Raw genomic sequence first — 25,364 nt, 5'->3', positions numbered from 1 at the left:
TGGTTTGCTCCATTACTGATATGAAATTTGATCTTGTGTTAAAGGTATCTAGAAAATTTCTGTATTTAACCATCAAGTTTTATGCTCATAATAAGTAACCTATGGGTTTTACTTTCAAACCGATTGAAAAATCTGTTCCTCAATAGTCTTATCAGCCAGCGGTGATTGTTTTCTAAACACAATTATTACAATGGTGGTGGCAAAATCTGATTTTCTAAATTTATCATTCCTTCTATAGGCTGGCTGGTGGTATTCTTAAAGAAGGGCTTTTCTTTTCCTCTTGGCACTTCTTGTTTTAAAAGTATTATCATGGATGAAAAAATTAGTTTTTTATTCAGGATGTTACAACTCATTAGCACCATTATTTATTTGACTGCTCTAATTATCCCACATTTGGCCAGTGGGAGGTCAAAGTGGTTCCTGTGTCCTTGTGACATGTGTTCATTAGTTCCCCTACCCCAGATCAGCTTTTATCGAAGAAGGTTTGGGTCCTTTTAGTGAGAAATAGTAATTTAGTGTCCAAAATCTGTGTGCTGGGAATGCTCATTACTTTCAGAATTTCATTGCTCCCAGGCTTTTGCAGTAGACAGAATTAGAATACTTTCTGCATAAGGAATTTATATGGGTAATTCTGTTAAAACATAAACCTTGTGAGAGTCTTCCTATCCTCTGATGATTTTTTTACTTGCAACTTTCTTCTCCCAAGTAACATCTCTGTTCTAAGAGCAGTGTATTTACTCAGTATATGCTTCTCAGTCTTACTTACATACAGAATAATTTCAAAATGGGTACTTCCATAGAATTACCAACTCTTCCCTTTGGACTATTTATCCTTATAATACACTTGTGTATTATATAATACATGGGGAAGTTGTTAAGTAGGTAGATTAAAAGAACTATAACTTGGTGATATGATGTAATAAATATAATTATACATTTATATTTAATATCCTAATTAGTTTTTTTTTGTCAACTTGATACAAACTTGGCACATCTGGGAAGAAGGAACCTTAATTGAGAGAGTGCTTCCATAAGATTGGCTTGTAGGCAAGTCTGGAGGGTATGTACTTGATTGATTAATGTGGAAAGTCCCAGTACTGTGGGTGATGCCATCGCTGAGCAGGTAATCTTCGGGTGTGTAAGAAAGCAGGCTGAGCAAGGGAAGGGGAACAAGCCAGCAAGCAGCATCCCTCATGGCCTCTGCATCAGCTCCTGCCTTGGCTTTCCTCAAAGAAAGACTGTAACTTGTAAGCAAGTAGATTCGTCCTTCCCCCAAGTTGGTTTTGGTCAGTGTTTTTATCACAGCAACAGAGAAGAAAATTAGGACATTTAATAAGCGTATATAATTAGAATATTACATTAAAAATTACATGGATAGATTCTATTCTTTTTTGTGTGGTTGTCAATGACAGTTTTGCTTCCTGTTAGTATTCAATTTTTGTTTTTGTATCCTTGATTAATTTTTGTTTTAGTTAGTATACAAGATAAAGTGCTTCGCTGTGAAGTGTTAATACATATATATTAATCTCTTCCACATTTTTTCCTCCAACTAGTCCTTTTCAGCCCATTAAAAATAGTAATGTTAAAAAAAATAGTAATGTTCCTTCTGCTTTCATAACATGTCAATACGTTTGGGACTGTGCATACATACATACATACAAACAAACATACACACATATACATATATATTTATATGTATATGTATGTATAAACTTTTTTCAACACATAAAATAGATCAAAAGCAAAATTAATATAAACATACATATTCAGGAAGATCTTATTTGCTCATGTCTTGCAAACCATTTTCATCTCCATTCTGCAGATAGCCAACTGTTTTAGTTTCTATTTTATCCTTCTTGAATTTCTCTTCAGAATTTAAGCACATATACATATATTCTCCATCCCCATCCTTCTTGCAAAAGACGGCATACATGTTGTTTGTACGCCACTTTTTTTCATTCAATCATATATCCCAGAAACCATGCCATATGCTTCCTTTCCTTTTCTGAATAGTACCTATCATTATTTTAGAAATGTTTAATTTATCATGACTTCTAGGAATATTAAATTTTAAAATATTTATTACAGTTCTTTGTATTGTCTGTGTATTTTATTGAACCCTTTTTCATTCTGTTTGCTTTAGATATCTTCATTTATTCTCTTCTAACACTTTATTCTCTCCTAACACCAAAGAATAGAACATTAAAAAGCTAACTGGAGGCTGTGTGCATGCGAATGGCCTTCTCAATTGGCACACTTTGTGATAGGATGAACATTTGGATACCTGGCCATCTTATTGCAGCCTCAAACATTAATTGCTGTGTCTAATCTTCCATGATCAATCAGATGTCTCATAGGCATGACATCTTAACAGAAATATAAACAAATTTTGACAATGCCTGACTGAGGTGGCAGACAAACCCCCAGTTGAAAATGAGGTCATAAAATTAACCAATTAGAGGGCTAACAAAAATACCAAGAAAGTTTATGTAGCTACATATGCTATGGCCATTAATACGTTAATTGTAATTCAAAACCCATGGGGCAATGTTGTGACATTTCTGCACAGACATATGTAAATACATTATTTACTAAGAAATCTCAATATTTTCTATTATTGAATAAAAGCTCGGAGAGCATGACTGCATATAATTTGTTAAGCTTAGTTTAAAAGGTACAAAATTTCAGATTTTATTTTAGATTCTTAAATATCAAAGATATAGTAAGGTTTAAGTTACCATTTAAGATATTTTGGTTTAACCATATTGGGAAAAACAACTTATTTTCTAAAGAATGTCAACATTTAGGAACAAACTAACACATTTAAAGTCACAAACATATAAATCCCTTATAGAATAAAGGGTATAAATACCACAATAATGAATACTGTCTAAATGTTAGTGGAATGAAAAAAAAAACCTTTGTGGGCTGGGAATACAGTTCAACAGTAGAACACTTGATAGCATGTATAAGGCTCTGAGTTCAATCTGTAGTATCACAAAAAAGTCCCTCTTGATAACTCAAACTTTAGAAAGCACACAACTGCTTCCCATCTCTTAACTCTCAGTACACTGGCTTCCAAAACAATAAAAAATAGAAGTATTGATTAGAAAAGAACGATAATGACAGCAAAAGCTCTGTATGTGATATGAAAAACTGAACAGTGTTAGAAATAATCAAATGCTAAGAGGTGAGGGAAAAAGATCCTTAAAGACAGGAGTAAAGGACAATTATTAAAAATGTTCAGATCTGCCAATCACAACGATTGCTAAGAACATTTAGATAGTAAGCTTGTATAGTAATTCCCTCAAAAGTGATAAAATAGTATATTTTTACTTTACCTACAATGAAAACAAAATTAAATAGTCACTTTAAAAAATGATCATTTTTATTTTACTGTAAATTTTAAGATATTAATGATATACATATATATGTATATATATATGTATATGTATATATATATATATATAATGAAAATACAAAGACACTGTGCAAAGATCTATTCAGGGCAAAACTGAACGAAGCAAAATTATTTTATATAGACAATCATTGAAAATATGCTTCTATCTTGAAGATTTAATACTTTCCTGATCAAACATTTGCTTTTAGTACTTTAATAAAGAGTGAGTTAATATAGTTTATCCTTCTTGGAAATTTAATGCATTATTTTCTACAAAAGTGACAAAAACCAGAATACTATTAGGATTTAATTTCATCAAAAGAACACAAATTCTGCAATATTTCATTGGATACAGTAATTAAACTTTGGGTACCTATAACTATTTCTAAGATTCTTCAAATACTACCATTTTTCCTTTTATAGTTTCTATTGAATTTATTCTTTGATAAGTTCATATAGATATATAAAATTTACTGATTACTTTCACCACTGCCCTTTCTTGTCTTCATTTTACCCCTGTTAAATCTCCTCTTCCCTATAAATGTGTTTCCTACATTCATGTCTTTTTGTTTTGTAATCCACTGATTTTTACCAGGACAACCTATATGACCATTGGCTTAGAAGTATCCACTAGAGTCTGGTGGCTTCACCTTGGGTACACAAGTGAAGACAATCACAACCCTCCCCTAGAATCCATAAGCAGTTAATAGTTTCTTGGGGAAGGATATGCCCTGTGACACCCTCCTGTATTCATGACTTGACTGCTGACTGGCTCAATCTTGTGCACACCCGGTGCAGGAAGCTGCAGTTGCTGAAAGATGATGATTACAATTGCTGTGTCACGGCCAGAAAATAGCGCCTCACAGTCTTTCTCCTTTTCTTCTGGTTCTTTATCCCCCAATCCAACACCCCTGACCCATTCCTCCATGTTCCCTAAGCATTAGAGGTAGTGGCATAAATGTGCTGTTTAGGGCTGAACACTCAACTGTCAGTTATTTTCTGCATCTTCAGCAGCCATAAGTCCTTTCATTCACTGCCTATCATTGCAGAGAAAAACTTCTCTAATTAAGGCTGATAATGAATTCTCTAATGAATACTGTCTTTTAAAGTTCATTTCTTACCTGGCTCAGGACAATGATTTCATCTGCATCAACCACTGTTGACAATCTGTGTGCAATGAAAATCGAAGTTCTGTGCTTCACCACATCCCTCATGGCACTAAGAATAGCCTACAAGTTTGACAAGAGTAGGAGAAAACCAAACCAGAGCTTTCATTAGGTTAATGGAAAGTAAAACAATGCTATCTTTACTAAAGGAACTTAGGAATTCATATCAACACTAAATATTTCACCTCTAATACTAAAAGAAACAAAAGGACAAAAAAACAAAGAAAATTGGAAAGTAATCATTAGAATACTAAAATAAAAAATATCACTTAGGCAACATGTCCCTAAAACATCTGGGACAATATGATTTTAAAAAGACAAACTCTGGTGGTATGAGGAACATGGTCATCTATAATCTTATCAATAAGAAGAAAACTAAAATGAGGAAATATTCAAGTAACAGGATGCAGAGAAAATACCAAAAAAAAAAAAAAACTCAAAGAAAGGAGTCTGAAAGCCTGCAGGAACATTTGTTTTTCCTTAGTTCAAAGGCAAAACACATCCAAGAACTTTTTACTTGAGGCAGTCTTTTTTTTTTCCAAAAGCATTTTGAGTTCTTGTTTGTTGTTTTGAGATAGGGTCTCAGTATGTAGCTTTGGTTGCTACAAGACTTACTATGTAGATCCAAATGGCCTTACACTGATAGAATTAAAGGTGTGCCTTTTCACATTTTGAGTTCTTAATACATTCTAGAAAACAGATTTTGTTTACTGCCTATAAACTGTAAGACAGTTACATGTGTAATTCAATTATCTATAGAAGTTGTTGGCTAGAGAAACAGTGTGGGTAATAGGGATATGCTCACTGGCTTCCCACAGGTATTTCTAAACATTTCATATTTTAAAAGCATAAATTACAGGGAACATACAGTTTTCTGAAAAGGAGACCTTATGTTTTTACTAGGACAGACTAATGATCAACCTTATGTTTGTAGAGAGTCTCTCTCCTTTCTTACCTATAAAAGCTCAAATTCAGACTTCCCTTTACCTATTAAAAGGACTCACTGAAATTTATCAAAACTTCTTCTTCTGAGGAATTCCTTGTAAATGCTGAATGGGATATATTCTCTAACATAATTATATTATGTGACTCAAAAGCTGCTGTTATAAATTTTATCCTGTTAGCTTATAACTTGTACAACATATAATTAGGCATGAAGTTCTCATAAATAGGTTGCTATTCTCTTGTGAATGTGATCTAGTCCTGTTCAATATTCATTCAAAATGTAATTCTCAAATGAATCTACTTTGAACTGTTTTAAATATGTTGCTAATAAAATAATAATGTTCCCTCAAATTTAATTCCACATGTAAATATTACATCACATTGCCTGTAAAGCTGAAAGAAGACCTCTAAGTTAACATTAGGTTCCTACCACATACTCAGTGAAAAGTAGCAAACTGCAACATTTGCCTAGCTTTAGTTCAAGACTAACCTACAAGAAATTACCATTGTTGCTGAAACTTTTGGATGTAATGTAAAGATGTTATGAGACACAATGTACTAGTTGGGGTAGTATCATGGCATCACTGTCACAAAAGTTTTGCTGTTACATAACACTTTTGTGAACTGAAACAAATGGTACTATTCTAAGGGTTGGATGGCCTGACTTGCACTTCAATAGTAAGTGAAAGGCATTCTGGTTAGACTGTGTCAGAGTCACTTACATGACTTCTATTAAGGAGTGCTAAACAATAAGATAGTTACTAAAACTTTCTTCCCTCACTAGCATGTCAGGTAATATGTACAGCTTTGCAAGATACAGGAGCGATACAGTAATAGCATAGCGTATCATACACTTCCAAAAGGAAGCACATTTGTAACAATGTATTATCTGGTTCAATGCAACCTGGCTTTTGTAGAATTTACTAACACTTGCCATATAAAAAGACGGGGTTGGCTATTTTACTTTATAATATCTCCCACTGAAATACATTCAAAACACTAAGTCAGTGGTTCTCAACCTGTAAGTTGCAGCCCCTTTGGAGGTCAAATGATCCCTTCACAGGGTCACATATCAGACTTCTTGTGTAACAGGTACACATATATTACAATTCATAAAAGTAGCCAAATTATGAAGTAGCAACAGAAATAATTTTATGGTTGGGGGTCACCACAACATGAGGGTATTAAGGGTCACATTAGGAAAGTTGAGAACCACTGTTCTAAGTAATGCAGACATTGCACTGAAGATTCCAAGGAAAAAAGTTTATTTTGTTATTTTCATTGTCATTTACCTCTTCAGTTATTGAGTCTAATGATGAAGTAGCTTCATCATAGAGAATAACTGGGGGGTCCTTCAAAATGGCTCTTGCAATTGCTACTCTCTGTTTTTCTCCTCCTGAAAAAGAATATTTTCATTTAAGGAAACACAATACAGGAATATTCTGTTTCTAGTATTCCTGTTGATTATAACCATCAAATTATACCTGTAACATTTACCTAAATTCTTTATCACTTGCCACATAACTGAATTGTTCAGTCTATGTCTATATATGGTATCCTGTGACAAACGATATTTCCTGGAATACAAATTCAATCTTAATGAATCTCTGATTCATGTCAGTGAAATGAATAAAAATGAGAAGTAACAACTTTGATTTTTTCAATTGTTCTTACCAAAAGCATGTTTATCATATATGTTACTTTCTATTATGGATATTTCAATATGCAAAACCCTTAGATAAAAAATTCATTAGCCACTCGGGAGGCAGAGGCAGGCGGATCTCTGTGAGTTCGAGACCAGCCTGGTCTACAAGAGCTAGTTCCAGGACAGGCTCCAAAACCACAGAGAAACCCTGTCTCGAAAAACCAAAAAAAAAAAAAATCATTAGCAATGAATCAACAAATCAAAGGACAAACCCAATATCTGAAACTAGAAAACTTAAAGACATGAAACCATGAATACCTAATTTATGACTTAACATAAAAGGTCCCAATCTGCTAATATTTAAGTATGTTTTGAGATAAGCTGTTATTTAATAGCATTTTTCAAAGTAAGAGTATATACCAAATACATTTTACCTTCTCTTAACTACAAGGGCAAGTTATATAAACTTTTATAAGGTACACTTAAATGATAAACATATATTACTAAGCTATGATCAAATAATAACCACAAACAAAGTTAACTAGAAAATCTTTGCTTAAAATATTCTTAACTTAAATAAAAAATTTCTAATAGACCACACATTGCTTGACAGCAGGCCCATTTAGCGATACATAATTTGGCATAGGAGCCATGCAGTGTATACTTAATAAATTTTGTAAATAAATAAATTATTCAAAAATCCAGCCATTTTAAAGTTATGATTAAATATACCATCTCATGATTAAACATTTGCAGAGAAACATATAAAAACCTCAAAATTTCTTTCACCAGTGAGCTAACTAAGAAAGATAAGAAAATGAACAGGACAAGAGTAAGGATGTTTAGACATCTAAACCTCACCTAGGAAATAAGATGAGAGATACACTATTCAGTACTAAACTAATTAACTGTACTTTTACTATATTCCAAGTGAGTAAGTCTTGGCTTTCCTTAAAGGTTGTGGATTATACATTAACACTGATATATATGAGATTCCATCAATAATATAAAAAGTCCCAACAAATTGGTTTGAGGAGAATATAAAAGTAGAAGCTTTAAAATCTTTGCTCACCTGATAGTTTGAGTCCTCGTTCCCCGACTTGTGTGTCATATCCATGTGGCATTCGAAGAATTGCATCATGAAGACCAGCTAATTTTGCTACTGCATATACTTCCTCTGGTGAAGCACTGATGTTTCCATATAAAAGGTTGTAGTAGATAGTGTTATGGAAGAGGACAGCATCCTGAAGCAGATTTGTATAGACACCCGTTGTATATGTGTTCATTACACAAATTTATATAAATTTTAAAAAGTATAAAGACATAAAGTAATTGTAAATAGCAAACCACAACAATCCATTTTACTAGACCTGCAGTCTCAGGTCTCTTTCTGGAGCTAATTACCATGTATAATTTGTTATGTTCATTCCAGACTTATTTTGAGACATTTATATGCTTAACCATATGCTTTTTTTTCCAATACAAGGGAACCCAAATTACACATACTACATTGTAAATTGCTTTTTCTATTTAACATATACTGGAGATTTTCCATTCTAGATAATAGAAATATACTTCATTCTTTTAATCGCTATATATTTCCTACTATAGATAAAAATTACTTATTCCCCCATTAATGTCTATTAATGTGGTTAACATGTTGGGATAAAAGCATTATAAAAACGGCTTTACACACTTAAGTATTTATGCAAGAATTCCGGAATCCTAGATGTTAACTGATAGGTCAAAAGTGAAGTTTATATTTATTTTGTAATGTTATTGCTCAGCTGTCCTACAAAAACAGCAGCTAGTAATATATGAGCATGTTCTACTAAATGGCATGTAAGGTTTCTAGATCTCCATAGCTTTAGCAACCCTGGTACTCATTTTCACTTATGATTTTAGAGTGAAATGTACTTTTTGTTTACATTAGAATTTCCTTAATTACTGATGAGGTTAGATATATTTCCCTGTATTTATAAGAAGCTTTTACTTTGGCCTTGAAACTCAGCAAATAAAGAATTTGTGCATCATGTGTGTACTTACTAGAGGAAGTTCAGTGCAAGCTGTCATTTGATAATTCGCCTTGTTTTGACATGGCATACTAAAGCTAATTTATTTCAAATGAGCATTTATCTCCTATTCTTTTTTCAGTCTCTGAATGGTTGAGAGCAAGGTGAAATAAAATAGCTCTAATTGTTAATATTCACCAGGAGACCCAGTAAAGGTCTTCTTTTACAGGATTTTCAGGTTGAGAATTTCAGATATTATTTCAAGTAATATTCTGATCATTTATATATCCACGACTAACATAAATTTCTCATACTAAATGTACCAAATAAGCTCAAAGTCCTACACACAGAACTATTTTTATAGTACTTTATATTCAGAAAAAATTAATAAATACTAACCGAAAAACAGAAAAATATAACCAAAAAATGGATAAAATAAAAATTAACTAAACATGTGTAGTGATTCACCCTTGTAATCCCAACACTTGGGGTCAGAAGTAGGAGCACCATGAGTTTGATACTAGCCTGCAGTACAGAGTAAGACCCTATTTCCCAAAACAAAACACGAACTATTTTCATGATTTTTGCTAAATACTCTTGTCACACACTAAATATGAGTAATTATGTGAAATAATGCAATTGTTAATTTAGTTTAAATAACCACAGAACTATCTGTAGGTATGACATAACATGGCATGCACCAGACACATAGACACACACACACACACACACACACACACACACACACACACAAAGTTCACAAATTTAAGAAACTAAATAATGTATTAACTTTATCGTCTAGAAAAACACATTAATGCCTTGGTGTCTATTCCATTTTTTTCTCTAATTGCAAGTATTAATCTATGTTGTACAGCCAGAATATTTTGTTTGATATCCTTTATAGCAGGCTTTCTTGGACCGCCAGCTCCCAAATAAAAAGGCGAGTCTTAATATTAGTTATGAATGCTTTGCCTTACCTTATGCTTGTCCCAGTAGCTCTTATATCTCAATTTAACCTGCTTTTCTTCATCTGTGTTTTGCCTTAGGGCTTTTCACCTTTCTTTCATTCTGTATGTCCTACTTTCACTGCCTGGCTGGTTGGTCTTGAGTGCTTCTCTCTCTTTCTCCCTAGTTCTCTCCTCTTAAGACTAGATTCCGCCTCCTAATTATTCTCTCTGCCTGCCAACCCTGCCTAACACTGTACTGCCTATCTATTGGCCATTCAGATTTTTATCAGACCACTCAAGTGCCTTAGGCAGGCAAAACAGAACATCGTTACATGTTACAAATGCAGGATAAACAAATGTAACACATCTTTACATAATTAAACAAATACAGCATAAACAAATGCAACACATCTTTGCTGTGGGATAGTGGATTTGTACTTTGTAAAGATTTGTCACTTGTATTTAATAAAATGCTGATTGGTCAGTAGCCAGGCAGGAAGTAGAGGTGGAGTAACAAGAACAGTAGAATTCTGGGAAGAGGAAAGCTCAGTCTGCAACTTTCACCCAGATGCAGAGGAAGCAAGATGTGACTGCCTTGATAACAGGTACCAAGCCAAATGGCTCACAGACAAGAATTATGGGCTAATATAAGTTATAAGAGTTAATAAGAAGCCTGAGCTAATAGGTCAACCAGTTTATGATTAATGTAGAACTCTGTGTGTTTCTTTGGGACTGAATGGCTGCAGGACCAGGAAAAACAGAAACTTCTGTCAACACAACACACCTTCACATATTTAAAGTAATAGTTTGCAACATTAAACTGATCTAATATTTCTTTACATAGTCGTATTGACTGTTCATGATACTCAATATTCTTTAAAACTTTAATGCTGAGCTGGAGAAATTTCTCATTGGTTAAGAGCACTGGCTGCTCTTCCAGAGAATCTGGGTTCAGTTCCCAGTACACATTCACATTCATCTGTAACCTCAGATTCAAGAAATTCAAATCTCTCTTCTGGTCTCTTCAAGCACCAGGATGCATGGGGTACAAAAACTGACTAAATGCAGGCAAAATATCTATATTTGTTCAACAAACCAATCATAATATAATTTGATAAAACTTAATGACTACATGGCACTTGAAACTATAATACTTCAAACATTCAGTTATCACTGAATATTTATATGGTATCCACCTTGGACAATTATAAATAACGCTGTAGATAACATTGTATTAAAGACCCATGTTTGTATCTTTTAATTTCTTACTAAAATTTCCTAGGGTCAGAGTTATTAGAATACTTTTGCAGAACTTTATATGTATTGTTAATTTTCTTATGATGAAAGCCATATTCTTTCATGAGCAAAACAATGCTGCCCATGTTACAGAATTATATCTAAATTAGATATTCTGGTTTTCAAAATCTTTATCTGTTGTGGAATATTAGTTAAAGATGAGTTACATTCTTTTATACTGTGTAATATTTATTTAATGATACAAAGATGTGTTGCATTCTTTTATGTTGCATTTGTTTAACTCTATGAAGCTGTTACTTGCTTGCCTAAAACATCTGATTGGTCTAATAAATAGTTGAACAGCCAATAACTAGGCAGAAGAGGGACATGTGGAGCTGCCAGTCAGAGAAAATAAATAGGAGAAAAAGAAGAAAGGGAGGAGTAGTAAGAAAAGGAGAAGGAGAGGAGGATGTTTGGGGTCAGTTACCCAGCTACACATCCAGCAATGGAATAAGAAGGAAATAAAAGATATACAAAAATAAAGGTAAAAGCCCAGAGGCAAAATGTAGATGGGATAATTTAAGGAAAACTGGCTAGAAACAAGCCAAGCTAAGGCCAGGCATTCATAAGAAGTCTCTGTGTGATTATTTGGGAGCTGACTGGAGGGCCCCCAAAGAGAAATGAATAAAAAGAAAGAACTTCATTTATCAGTCTATTAGGTGAAAGTGTTATTTCATTTTCACCAAATTTTGTATTACTAATGTCTCCAATAAGAATAAATTGCTTTTCCTCTTTTGTGAATTTAAGGTTTTATTTTTCAAAAGGATGCGTGAAATCATTATATAGCCCCCCAAAATGGCAGAAATAAGACATATGAATTAGAACACTTGACCAAATGAAGTCACGGTCCAGAATGCAGTTCACTTGGCAAACAGTATAGGTTACTGTTTCTTAACACAAAGTCAGTCTTAAAGTATCTATCAGAATCATCTAAGATGCATATTAAAAATATAGATTTCTGGGCTCACAATGTACTCCACAATCAGAAGCCGAGCATGTGAAAAAAGAAATGGAATTTCTACAATCTTTCTAGTTGACTCATACGACTAAAATTTGTGATTTTTAGCAAAAGATGGGATAGAAAGGAGTGCCATATGCTGGAGCACTTGGGGACCTTTTACAGTTGGCATACCCCTGTCAGATCACTCTTTTTGTTTTAGTTTTTAAAAGATAGAATCTTACTCTGTAGTCCAGAGCTGGCTGGAATGCATTATGTCCCAGGCTGCCTCAATCTTAAGTCAATTACTCTATCATAGCCTCCCAAATGCTGTGATAACCATTTCCTTCCTGGTGACTTTCTTATAGGTTTTCTCCTCTCCCTTCCCCATATGATCTGTTCTCCCAGAGATCTGATACTTGGTTTCATAAATCAACTTTACCAGTGGACATCAGACAAGTACTCTAGCATTCAGGTACAGCTTCAAACTCCTTTATAGACTTTTAAGATAAAACTATATACACTGTAAGACTATCTACTTCTTGTTTTCTCAGGCTTTACTTTGAATTTTCTTCTCTGTTTCAATGTCACTCACCAAATATTTTTAAATGATTATTATCAGTCAAGCACTGTATGCCTGATAATAAAGTAGACCAGTAGCAAATAAGGCATAAAACTTGAGGTTGGTAGATAAATTACATTGTAATTATAGATTTAATTTGTTAAAAGATATTCAAAAGTATTAGTTTTAATTTTCTGAACATTTATATTGTGGGTATTGTATCTGGTAAATATATATGTGTGTATCCTCTATAATAACTATTTCTTATAAATATTATCTTTATTTTAGAAATGAGGAAAGTGAGACTAGTGCCATAGAACTGATTAGTCTTAGAGCTATGGTTAGAAACGATGTCTGGTTGATTGAGGACAATCTGGTTTACATGGTGAATTCCATGCCAGTCAGAAGTACATGGTGAGGTGCTGTCTCAAAACACAATTCCTTTTGGTAGTAGAATTTCACTTGAACAGTTTAACATTATCCACTTCATTAGCATATGCTGGTTCCTTGGATTCAAATTATTATAGTAATATATCCACCAACCCTCTAACAATTACATTTTTGTTTTAAAATACCTGAGGTACTACTCCCACTGCCCTCCGAAGACTTTCCAGGCTCACATCTTGTATATTTTGACCAGCAAGATAAATGCTACCCTCCTGAGGTTCATAGAAGCGAAACAGCAGCCTCACTATTGTGCTCTTTCTGAAATTGGAGATGAAGAAAGGCTAATCAGCATCTGTAGTCATTAGGGAAGCTCAATTTAAGTATAGTAATTATTTCACAATGATAAAAAATTCACATCCACAATTATCAGACAATAATGTAGAATTTTATAAAAAACTAAATTACTCACCCTGACCCACTACCTCCTACAATGGCCACTTTCTTTCCTGCAGGGACTTCAAAAGATACTCCACTAAGGACTTTCTGTCCTTCAATATATCCAAAATGCACATTATCAAAGGCCACTGTGGCTGTCTGTGGTGTTATTTGAAGGGGAGACGCCATTACTTTGTCCTAGAAGGGAAGAAAAAAGAAAAACAACAAACTACTTATACTACTCTTTAGACAATGTTTTTAATTAACGGGGAGAGCAAGAAAAATATGGGAAAGGAGGTTTATGCAAATGGAATAAGGTCACTTCCAAGTATGATTTTTTTCATTACTCACTGCACAAAAATGAGCAGATAAGAAATTCCTATATATGCCAGATGCTGGGAAGACTCACTCTATCCATTCATCCATGTATGTATGTATGTATGTATCTATCTATCTATCTATCTATCTGTCTATCTATCTATCTATCTTGTTTTTTTCACGACAGGTTTCTCTGTATAACAACAGCTCTGGCTGTCCTAGAATTTGCTTTGTAGATCAGACTGGTCTTGAACTCACAAAGATCTGCCTGCCTCTGTGTACCAAGTACTGAAGTGCTGGGATTAAAGGTGTGTGCAATCACTGCACAGGAAAGATTTTCTTGGTGAGGAGTTGGGGAAGAGATGACAATGAGGAAATTGTTTGTCTAACCTACTGATGTAAGAATATTCTCCTAGAACTGTGGTTCTTAACCTTCCTAATACAACCATGTTGTGCTGAGCCCCAACCATAAATTATTTTTGTTCCTACTTCATAACCATAATTTTGCTATTGTTTATGAATTGTAGTGTTAATAAGTGATATGCAGGATATCTGATATGTGACCTCTGTCACAGGTTATAAGTCACAAGTTGAGAACCACTGTCCTGGAGCAACCCAGTATTAGTGAGACAGTACTCTATGATCTTCTGAAAAAGCTACTATACACATTACTTACTTTAATCCGCGTGTCTACCTTGAGCAGAGTAAACAAAGTGTTCATATCTATGAGTGCTTGTCTTGTCTCTCTATATACAGTTCCCAGGAAGTTAAGGGGTAATGAAAGTTGAAAAAGCAGTCCATTCACCATTACTAGATCTCCGACGGTAAGGGCACCTTATTATGCAGTTGGAAAAAGAAAAGGTATAAGCTCTCTAGCTTAAGAAAGAGTTTTAAAGCCAATTTCTGTGACACATAGTTCTAAATGTACATAATCAGCAACATTTAAGCTGACACAAGTTATAGAGCATATGAATGCATGAATTAGGCAATGTAAGAACCTGGTGTATATTGCATGGAGAGGGAAAAGCATACCTAACACACTGTGTAATATATGAAAAAGAATGATTTAAGTAATGACAGAATAAGAAGGTTAAAAATATTTCCTTTTTCCTCTAAGGCATAAGCAAAGATTTCTTGTATAGTATTTAAAAAGAAAACTCATAAAAGTACATATATTAAAATTGGAGTGAATGGCTATCATGACAAAAAAAGATGATGCATCTCATATTATAAAGACTAGGCACAGACATTACTTGTAAATGAAAAAAACCAGTAGAAAAAGCTACTGAATTATAAAACAAGACCTTTAAACTAAACAGTAAAATAATAACATTGTTTTCCAGGTTTATAAGAAAATTAAAGATACCAGATACTAAAAAGGTTGATATCTCAAATTAATAAAAGCATTATTATTTTTTTAAAAAGGTATCATCAAGTAAACATTTTACATGGTTGATTTTTAAAACAAATTCTCCTAAAGAATCGCATTATAGAACCATAAAATGAATAAGCAGTATTTTCATTCAATAAGTAAGTCAGTGTTAATAAAAAGGAAGTAAAAGAATTATCAATCAAGAAAATACATTCTGATGGGAAAAGAAAAACACTCTGAAAATGTCAAAGTGCTTTACTGAGCACACTTTACAACTAATACAAAACACTTATTTCTTCCATTAACCCATTTATAATAGTCTCTAAATGTGATAACCATCAATCTATTACCTGCCATGATTCCGTGACTGGCAAGCACCATTATAGCTGTTAATCCAACACTGAAAATAGCACTTTGGCCAAAGTTCAGCATAGCCAGAGTAGAGGTACTTTTCAATGAAGCAGTCTCGTATGTCTTCAAAAATCTGTCATATCTCTGTGCTTCATATTTTTCATTATTAAAATACTATAAATATATAAAAATAGAAACTATGGGCAAATTCGAATATATACTCTTCTATGCAATTGGTGTAAGTTTTATCATACTTAAATATAGATATACTTTGGTATTGAAGATCCTATTATAAAATAAAATTCAACTTTGAAGAAAAAAATGGGTCAGAGGAATAGGAAGGGAATAAGAAGGGATAATGGGAAGGGGACAGGAAAGGATAATGGGGGGGAATATAATCATAATACATTATATACGTGTATGAAACTGTCAAACATAAAAATATTGACTTTCAATATATTAGATTATGGTATTCCTGAAGGTTTTCAAGTAATGGATTATATTCAAAATTCATACAACAAACATTTCTTAACTAGTTAATAAATTTGAACCTAGACTTGATTTAAACATGCCTTCTAGGAGTGACACTTCCTTCACAAAGCCTTAACCTGAGGCCTTAAATTCCACCTGCCCTCACCATATCATGACTTTTTGAATAGTCATTTGAATACTTCCTTTAATTTTCTAGCAGATTATAAAATTATGAGAAGTCAAGGGGGACATTGTAATCTTTTTTACCATCTTCTCCTATCATAGCCTAGTGCTTAGTACAGTGCTTTGCATATAAGAGCAATTCAGTAATTATTAAGTGAATAAATGCAAAAATGAATGAAAAATTTAAGGACAAGCATGATGCTAGGCATTATGAAGGATAAAAAGAGGATCAAGAACTTGCATGTCAACTTAATTAGCTAATATTCATTTGTAATCAAGATGCTAATCATATATTTATGATCACTTACAAACTCAGAAGGCAAAATTCTGATATTTCCAAATAAAAATCAAAGAGAAAAGAACATTTCTAAACAAAAGAAAAATGAAGGAGTATTATTTCATCACACCTAGAGATCCTATCCTAATCTGATATTCTTACAGTGCCCATTAAATTAAATGCAGAACAAATCCTAGTGTGAAAGGCAGCCGAAAAGACACTTAGACAGATTACCTTCACAGTTTCATAATTCAGCAGTGAGTCAATAGCAGCGTTACCTGCGTCATTATCTGCTTTGTTCATTTCAATTCTAAATTTAGTTCTGTAAGACAAAGATTTACACAGCCTGAAACATATGCTATACCATAACTAATTTCTGCAGCCTTAACTGGCCTCTGGGAAATACCATACCTCCACCGTGTAACCGCAACTGTGAATGCTGTATATGCACCAAGTGTTCCTAGGGTTACCAATGCAAACTGGGCACCACATTTGTAATACTGGAAAAAGAAGTCAAGAGAAGTGAAAAGTGATTGAATTGTCTCTGGCTTTCATCATTTACAATAGGAAAAGTGAGAGATCCTGGCAATATTCTCTATTATGTACAATAAAATTGAATAAAATAGAAATTTTTAAAATGGAAAAATAATTAGTTTAGTAAAAGGTGATTACATTTTGAATCAAAATTGTAACTGCATATAGCAGTTCATAGTCTAAATTTTAATATAAAACTTGGCAAAACAGAAAGCTTATAGAGAATATTATTTTCTTTGAAAGTATTATTTAAGATACTATGCACTTCAAATAAATAAGAAATATTCCTTATTTTAGAATTATTGTTTTAAAAACAGTACAATGAAACAAAATTTAAAAAAGAAAGTAATTACTGTTCTTGTCGCTTTATAGCATCACAACAGCAAACTTCAGTCAAAGGATACTTATAAAAACTATGATGCTGAGAAGTTACATTAATCAATAATGGATTAAAAATCAAATATCTTAAACAATCTACTCAAGGTAACAAGGAAAGAAAGTCAAATTGCACCTGTCACAATTATACCATCAAATTCTAACATTGAAACTGTGTAAGCCTAAAGAGGAATTAATTTAAAGTTTACAATGTTATAATGTGTTAGGATTGATAAACAAATCTAAATATTTTGATCACACAATCCAATGTGTGACATACAAAATTCTTGAAAAAAAAACATTAGAAGCACTAATCAATGATCTAGGTGTCTAAAAAATAATACATAATTTGGAAAGTCCTTTGACACCTGTGGCAAAATAATGAAACAAACAGAAAATGTTTCTGGCATCAAGGTATGCAAGAGCATAAAACAGCTTCAACTATTTATTTGCTCTTAGTAAGATTGAAAGATAAAAGGTTACTATGAAAAAACGCATTACTTACCAGAACACTACTGACAAGCGTCATCTCAAACACGATAGGGAGAAGATTAAACACTAAAGCACTGAGGACAAAACTAATACCCCTTGTTCCTCTGTCAATAGCCTTAGATAAAGCTCCTGTCTGTCTGCTCAAATGGAAACCCAGATCCAAGTTGTGAAGATGGAGAAATACATTTTTGGCTATTCTTCGGATTGAATTTTGGGCTACTTTTCCAAATACTGCATTGCGAACTTCATTGAAAAAGGCAGCTCCAGCTCTTGATACACCATCTAACAAAACAAAAGAAAAAAAGTAGGAGGGGGTATAGAAACATTAGAATTGGAGCAGTGTAAGTGGCAAGGCTGCACGAAATCTTTATACGATGAATAATTCATCCAATACATATAACACAGAATATTTACACTAAAAGAAGCATAGAACTCATCTACTCTAATGAGTATTAACCTTTCCATCATCATAAATCCCTTTCAGTGTTATTTGACCCTAGATTTCAGATGCTGAAAAAAATTCCAATTAAAATACTTTTAATATAGAATAGCCCAGATGGCCTCATTGTGGATAAGTGTACAATATCTTAATTCAATTCTCTCATATAACAAATGCAAAAGGCTTAGATCCTGAAGAGTCAAGTGCTTTTAGCAAACTCCTATTTCTGTCTCTAAAGTGTTAAACAGCCCTTTCAAATGTACAGCTCCCCACTTCATTTGAAAAAACATTCTATTATTTTCTAATTGCATTTGTATGTCATGGTTACTCAATATATTTTAACAAAGCACTAATGTTCATATATCATTAATTATCCACTTCTATTTAATATTAACAGTAAGAAAATAACTGGCCTTTCTAGAAAGATAACTTATAAAAAAGCCTAGTGAAGGTAGTGGTAATACAATTAATGTCTTATTTTATATTATTCTTTTTTAAACATGGAAAATGCTACTGTCACAGAAGTTTTGCAAAGCATATCATAGAAAGAATTTTCAAAAACAGATCAAAACAAATCTCACATAAAATAATAAAAATCCAAAATGCTAAGTTGTATTTGTGGTGAAAAGGTCATCTGCTCAAATATGATGAACCTTCTTGAAGAAAGTCAACACCTGTAGACAGATTAAAGAATCACACATACAGCCAATCAGAACTGCTGTTGCCATGGTTGCAACTGTATTTGGTGCATCACTCAGGTTCAGCATGTTTCCCGACATCTGGTTGAGGCTGTCTACAGCATATTTAAACATGAAAGGAACCACAATATTCATGGCCTAAAAATATAAAAACATCAATTACCCACCATACACAAAACATTTATTATAAAAGTACAAATATTTTCCTTAAATTATTATTTGTGGTAATGTTTACTGGACACATTTACTGGAATTGAAATGATTTTTGAAATTTACAAAGATAAAAATCTTTGGCACTAGAAGCTGTGCTATTTTAAGATTTTTACACCACACTGCCATGTTAATATTAATTTACAAACTACGCGAATTAGTCAAATGCTCCTGCGTCCACAAAAGCATTCTTTATCAGCTGCTAAAAATGTTTTCTATAATCTGAAATCCTACAGAACTCATGGCACTTAGCAGTAAACTGTCTTGCATTATAGTTATCTGTGTATATATATTTTCCTTTCCTTTTATAGTCTTGAGGGTCTACATTATATCAGTCTTTTTCATCCTACTGCAATAGAGTATAATATTTAGTATATAGGTAATAAATACTTTAAAGTTATTTTTCACTAATGTAAAGTTGAAATTATATAGCAAAAAGGATCATAAAAGCTGAAAAGTGACAAGAATGATTTACTATTGGGGAAAGATTACCACTGATAGATATGTTTAGCCCACAACAGTCTTTGTTCTAATATCATTCAAAAGAAAATCAAACATTAAATGCCTTCATTTGTCCTATATTTCTTTTATACTATCCTAAAACAATTCTAATACAGAAAGCAGCACTTATGTTCAGGAAATTTGCAGACTACCAAAGGACTTTTGAAAAGATTAAATTACAGACTTAAAAACAAATGCAAACAATGAACAAGGACTATGAAACACACTGAAAAGACAGCACCTGCCCTATTGCCACGATACCCTCTTGACAATGGGGATGTTCTATCAGGAACTCACCAAGGCCAGCTGGCCTGGGTCTGAAAAAGCCTGGGATAAAACCGGACTCGCTGAACATAGTGGACAATGAGGACTACTGAGAACTCAAGAACAATGGCAATGGGTTTTTGATCCTACTGCACGTACTGGCTTTGTGGGAGCCTAGGCAGTTTGGATGCTCACCTTACTAGACCTGGATGGAGGTGGGTGGTCCTTGGACTTCCCACAGGGCAGGGAACCCTGATTGATCTTTGGGCTGACTAGGGAGGGGGACTTGATGGGGGAGGGGGAGGGAAATGGAAGGCAGTGGTGGGGAGGAGGCAGAAATCTTTAATAAATAAATAAATAAAACAAAAAACAAAACAAAAAAAAGAATTAACTATTTTTAAGCTATGTAAATCTTACCAAACAAGATCTCAATTAACTGTGATAACATTAAAAAATAACATTAAAATATAAACAGCTTCCTGCAAAATTCAAGATGTCGAAGGGGAGGGGAGAAGCAGGGAGGGGCGCAAAGGAAAATGTATAGCTCAATAAAAATCAATAAGAATATATAAACATCTGGTAGAATATGCTTTTAAGAATGTAGAACGATGGTATGGTGCTGTGCTCATATTTTTAAGGTTTCTAACCTTTCACACTTCCCCACTATCTTTTCACTTTCTAAAGCTCAATCTGATTCTGTTATTCGTAATACTTTTAGAAACTTGCAGCAATTTGACCACATTTTCTAACACCCATTTTAATAGACTATATTTCAATATTATCACTCTCATGATACACTTATTAACTTTGTGCATGATCTAGTCAATATTTGAGGAAAGGCAGATACCACAAAGTTTAATGATATGAATGATAAGCAAAAGAGGGGAGATTAAAATTGAAGCCTGGTACTTGAAGTCAGTAAAATTTCCAGTATGCCACAGCTGTATCAGCAACTTACAAGGCAGAACCCATATATTTTATTTCTTTTGTACCCTAAAATGAATGTTTTCGAATGCACTATTGCAGACATTTACACTTATAAATTATAACTTGGGCAATTTAAATAAATTTGAGATGATTCTAGATTTCCCATATAATGAGGTCAAATTTCTTATTCTGCATTCCAATACATTTTCTTCAGTAGAAAGAAAAGTGATAGTTAAAACAACCACATGATTCTCCTAATTCACAGCTTATTATACCGTTGCCACAATGATGGTGAGTAATGACAGAATTCAGCATATTAAAGTTGTACTATTTTACTTTCTTAAAAATGTTTTTGGGTTTGGTCAGTTTGGGGAGCATTCCGTTAAGTATGCAGAACACATTAATGTCATCTGCCCTGTGTTGTTATTAGCAGAAGAAACATAGCTAAGAATAAGCACTAACACTAAATATAAGTGAAGATTGGCAGTTTTCTCATAAAAATACTTTCAAGAAGCAAAGAAATACGTGTACTTAAAAATGACAGAAAGATATTAATAAAGTAGGAGAGCTTATCTGCCATGTAGATCTTTCATTTTGTCTGGGTTTTCTGGCCTTATGATACAGTGGGGATGAGGTGTGGCAAATGCCTTTCCAAATTATTCTACCTTAAGGACAACTAGACTTAAACCATCTAGACAAATGCGAGCCATTAATTGAAAACTTTGATTTAAGACAGTTGTATCATCACAGGAAGAGCATCTACAGGGACTGTGATCTACCTACCCTTCAAACAGCAACTCTTATGATATTTAATATACCTACAGTTCTGTGTAAAAACCAGGCAGTTAACATTGGTGCATTACTATCAAAGAAAATAGAGAACTCATTCTGTTTTCAACATATGTAATCTGAATTCATGCCTGTGTGAATATTATTATGTATGTGTTTCCAAGCATTTTATCTCATATCTAGATTCAAATAAGCACCATCACAATCAAGATCCCTTGTCGTGTGGAGGTTGTACACACCTTTAATCCCAGCACTTAGGAGGCAGGAGGATCTCTGTGAGTTTGAGGCCAGCCTGGTCTAAAAGGACAGTCTCCAAAGCTACAGAAAAACCCTGTCTCAAAAACCACAACAAAAGATCCATAATTACTCAAACATCCTCCAAACTTGTGTTTCATTGAATGTACTCTCTTCCCATCCTGTTTGAAAACTCAATTTAATAAAAGATAAATATAGAAAAGAACTCAAGTTAAAATGAAATGAATTGAAAAACTCAATAACAGTTAAAAAAACACTTGGGGGAGTCTCACAAGTAGAAAAAATCAAGTAGAAGATAAAATATCAGAACATAAAGTAGAAAAATTAGATCATATATACAATACGCACTTCATACTATATTATAGAGTGATAGTGATAAAAGCAGCCATGTGGATCAATGGAACAGTACAGAAAATCTAGAAATAAACCAACACATCTAAGGGCACCTAAAATTTAACAATGGTTTCAAAAACATAGTGTAAAAAAGAGAGCCTATTCAACAAATGGTACTGGCAAAACTGGATATATAGTTATAGCTCCCACCCTGTATACAAATAATTAAAAATGGATTACAAAGAACAAGGTATGGTGGCATAAGCCTATAATCCCAGCACTTGTAAGGCAGAGGCAGGTGGATCTTTGTGAGCTGAAATCCAGTCTGGTCTACAGAATGAATTCCAGGACAGCCAGGGCTATGTAGAGAGATCCTTTCTCAAAACAAACACAAAGTAATTCAAAGACCTTAATAAAAAACTTGAAACACTGAAACTAGTAGAGGGAAAACACTTCAAAATAAGGCAGACAGAAAAACTTTCTGAACAGAAAATCATTACAAGTATTGACAAATGAGATTGCATGGAATTACAATTTCTACACTGCAGAAGAAACTTTGAGAAGAGTAAACAACTTACAGAATTGGAGACAATCTTTTCTAGTTACACTCCAGACAGGAAGTTAATATCTAGAATATATCATATATCAATAACTACAAAACTAACACACACAGTAATCCAAACTACCAATTAATAAGAGATTAATGAATGGTTCTCAAAAGATACTTCAGACAGTTTAGTATCTAAAGTATAAGTTGCAAAAATTACACAGCAACACACGAACCAAAGTACAATCAATAAATGAGTTAATGAAATAATCAGACAGTTCTCAAGATGAGGGATACGATGAACAATAAACATATTAAGAAGTGATTGACATCCATAGTTATCTGAGAAATGCAAATTAAATAAATCTATGTTGAGATTGAATCTCATTCCAGTCAGAATGGATATCAACAAGAAAATAAATAGTGGCTTGGTGGGTAAAATAACACAGTTTAGCAGCAAACATTGATGGCTACCTCAAGAAAGGAAGAAGGAAAAGACTGATAACTAAGACTTTCATGTGTTGAACATGGAAAATCTATGTCCATATACACAAACATGCACACACACATACTTAAATTGTCTTTTTTTTTTATGGAGGAGGGTCATGTGTCTATGTGTTACTTTCATTGGTTAATAAAGAAACTGCCTTGGCCCTTTGATACGACAGAAAACTAGGAAGGCAGGGAAGACAGAACAGATGCTGGGAGGAAGAAGGGAAGTGAGCAGACATCATGTCTCTCCTGAGACAGAAGGTTAAGAATCTTCCTGGTAAGCCACCACCTCGTGGTGCTACACAGATTAATAGAAATGGGTTAATCAAGATGTGAGAGTTAGCCAATAAGAGGCTGGAACTAAGGGGCCAGGTAGTGTTTAAAAGAATACAATTTGTGTGTTGTTATTTTGGGTATAAAGCTAGCCATGCAGAAGCTGGGCAGGAATGCAGCCCACAGCTCCTTCTACATTTTTTTCTTTTTTTTCTGAAAATGCTAAATGACTGAATTGTTTTTTTCTAAAGAAAACAATATATGCAAGGGAAGATGTGGGGGGGGGGACATTTATTCACAGCTGGGTGTGTCAACTGGTATGGTACAGTCATTCTAGAAATCAGTATGAAGCTTCATAAAACTGTATGTAAAATAGAACTACCATATGACCCAGGTATCACACCCCAGGTATATACACAAAGGAATCTACATTTTACCACAAATAAACTTACACATAAATATTTATTGCTCTCTATTCACAACAGCAACAAAATCAAATTAGCCTAAATGTCTATCAACAGATGAATTGATAATGAAAATGTTTTATACCATAGAATTTTCTGCAGCAGCAAAGAAAAATTAAATTATAAAATTTGTAGTTAAATGGAAGGATTTAGAAATTATTTTAGTAAGTGACTCAATCCAGGCTCAGAAAGGCAAATAACACTTGTTGTCATTCATAATTAGATTGTAGCTTTTAATATTTATGTATGTGTATAAATGTGGGAATAAGAATAGAGATGAGTCATAAAACTAAAAGAGCGATCATTTGAGGGGAAAAGAGAGATGTTGATGCAGAGAAATGGTCAGCACTGAAAATACACATACAAATATCATACAGATTGAGATGTTATATTTAAATATATATATATATATATATATATATATATATATGCATGTAATAGCACTTAGTGAAAAAAAAAGCCATGGATTTTGAAAGGAGTCAGAAGGGGTATATTGGAAAGTCTTGAGAGAGGAAAGCAAAGGGAAAATGGAATTAAATTATGTCTTCAAAATAATAATAAAAGAAAATAAAAAACTAATATATTGTATTGGCAAAAAAACAGACAGGTGGACCAATGGAATCGAATTGAAGACCCTGATATTAATGTACACAGCTATGAACACCTGATTTTTGACAAAGAATATAAAATTATACAATGGAAAAAAAGAAAGCATCTTCAATAAATGGTGTTGGCCTAACTGGATGTTAACATGTAGAAGAATGCAAACAGATCCATATCTATCCACCATGCACAAAGCTCAAGCCCAAATGGATCAAAGACCTCAACATAAATCTAGCTACACTGAATCTCATAGAAGAGAAAGTAGGAAGTAGTCTTGAATGCACTGGCACAGAAGACCACTTCCTAAATAAAACACCAATAGCACAGATACTGAGATCATCCAATTAATAAATGGGACTTCCGGAAACTGAGAAGTTTCTGTAAGGTAAACGACACAGTCAATAATTCAAAATAGTAGCCTAAAGAATGAGAAAATATTCTTACCAACTCCATATCTGACAGAG

The 25,364-nt window shown here is 33.4% G+C and overlaps 1 protein-coding gene across 1 annotated transcript in view; it reads right to left on the bottom strand.

The window, feature by feature from the left end:
• Nucleotides 1–25,364, bottom strand: part of LOC121442859 (ATP-binding cassette sub-family B member 7, mitochondrial-like) — a 92,989-nt gene that overhangs the window by 2,211 nt on the left and 65,414 nt on the right. Inside the window, exons 5-15 of the mRNA XM_041644511.1 lie at nucleotides 19,248–19,380; nucleotides 18,119–18,387; nucleotides 17,116–17,204; nucleotides 16,939–17,026; nucleotides 15,773–15,947; nucleotides 14,727–14,884; nucleotides 13,767–13,930; nucleotides 13,486–13,615; nucleotides 8,229–8,400; nucleotides 6,804–6,907; nucleotides 4,522–4,629 (exon numbers count right to left, since the gene is read on the bottom strand). Of these exons, the coding sequence (XP_041500445.1) occupies nucleotides 4,522–4,629; nucleotides 6,804–6,907; nucleotides 8,229–8,400; nucleotides 13,486–13,615; nucleotides 13,767–13,930; nucleotides 14,727–14,884; nucleotides 15,773–15,947; nucleotides 16,939–17,026; nucleotides 17,116–17,204; nucleotides 18,119–18,387; nucleotides 19,248–19,380 (1,590 nt within the window). The remainder of the gene's footprint in view (nucleotides 1–4,521; nucleotides 4,630–6,803; nucleotides 6,908–8,228; nucleotides 8,401–13,485; nucleotides 13,616–13,766; nucleotides 13,931–14,726; nucleotides 14,885–15,772; nucleotides 15,948–16,938; nucleotides 17,027–17,115; nucleotides 17,205–18,118; nucleotides 18,388–19,247; nucleotides 19,381–25,364) is intronic.

The sequence above is a fragment of the Microtus oregoni genome, unplaced genomic scaffold, assembly GCF_018167655.1.
Source record: "Microtus oregoni isolate MIOR12 unplaced genomic scaffold, Mior012 000097F_ref0000449, whole genome shotgun sequence".
NCBI classification, from domain to species: Eukaryota; Metazoa; Chordata; class Mammalia; order Rodentia; family Cricetidae; genus Microtus; species Microtus oregoni.
This window is presented reverse-complemented; position numbering and strand designations above follow the sequence as displayed.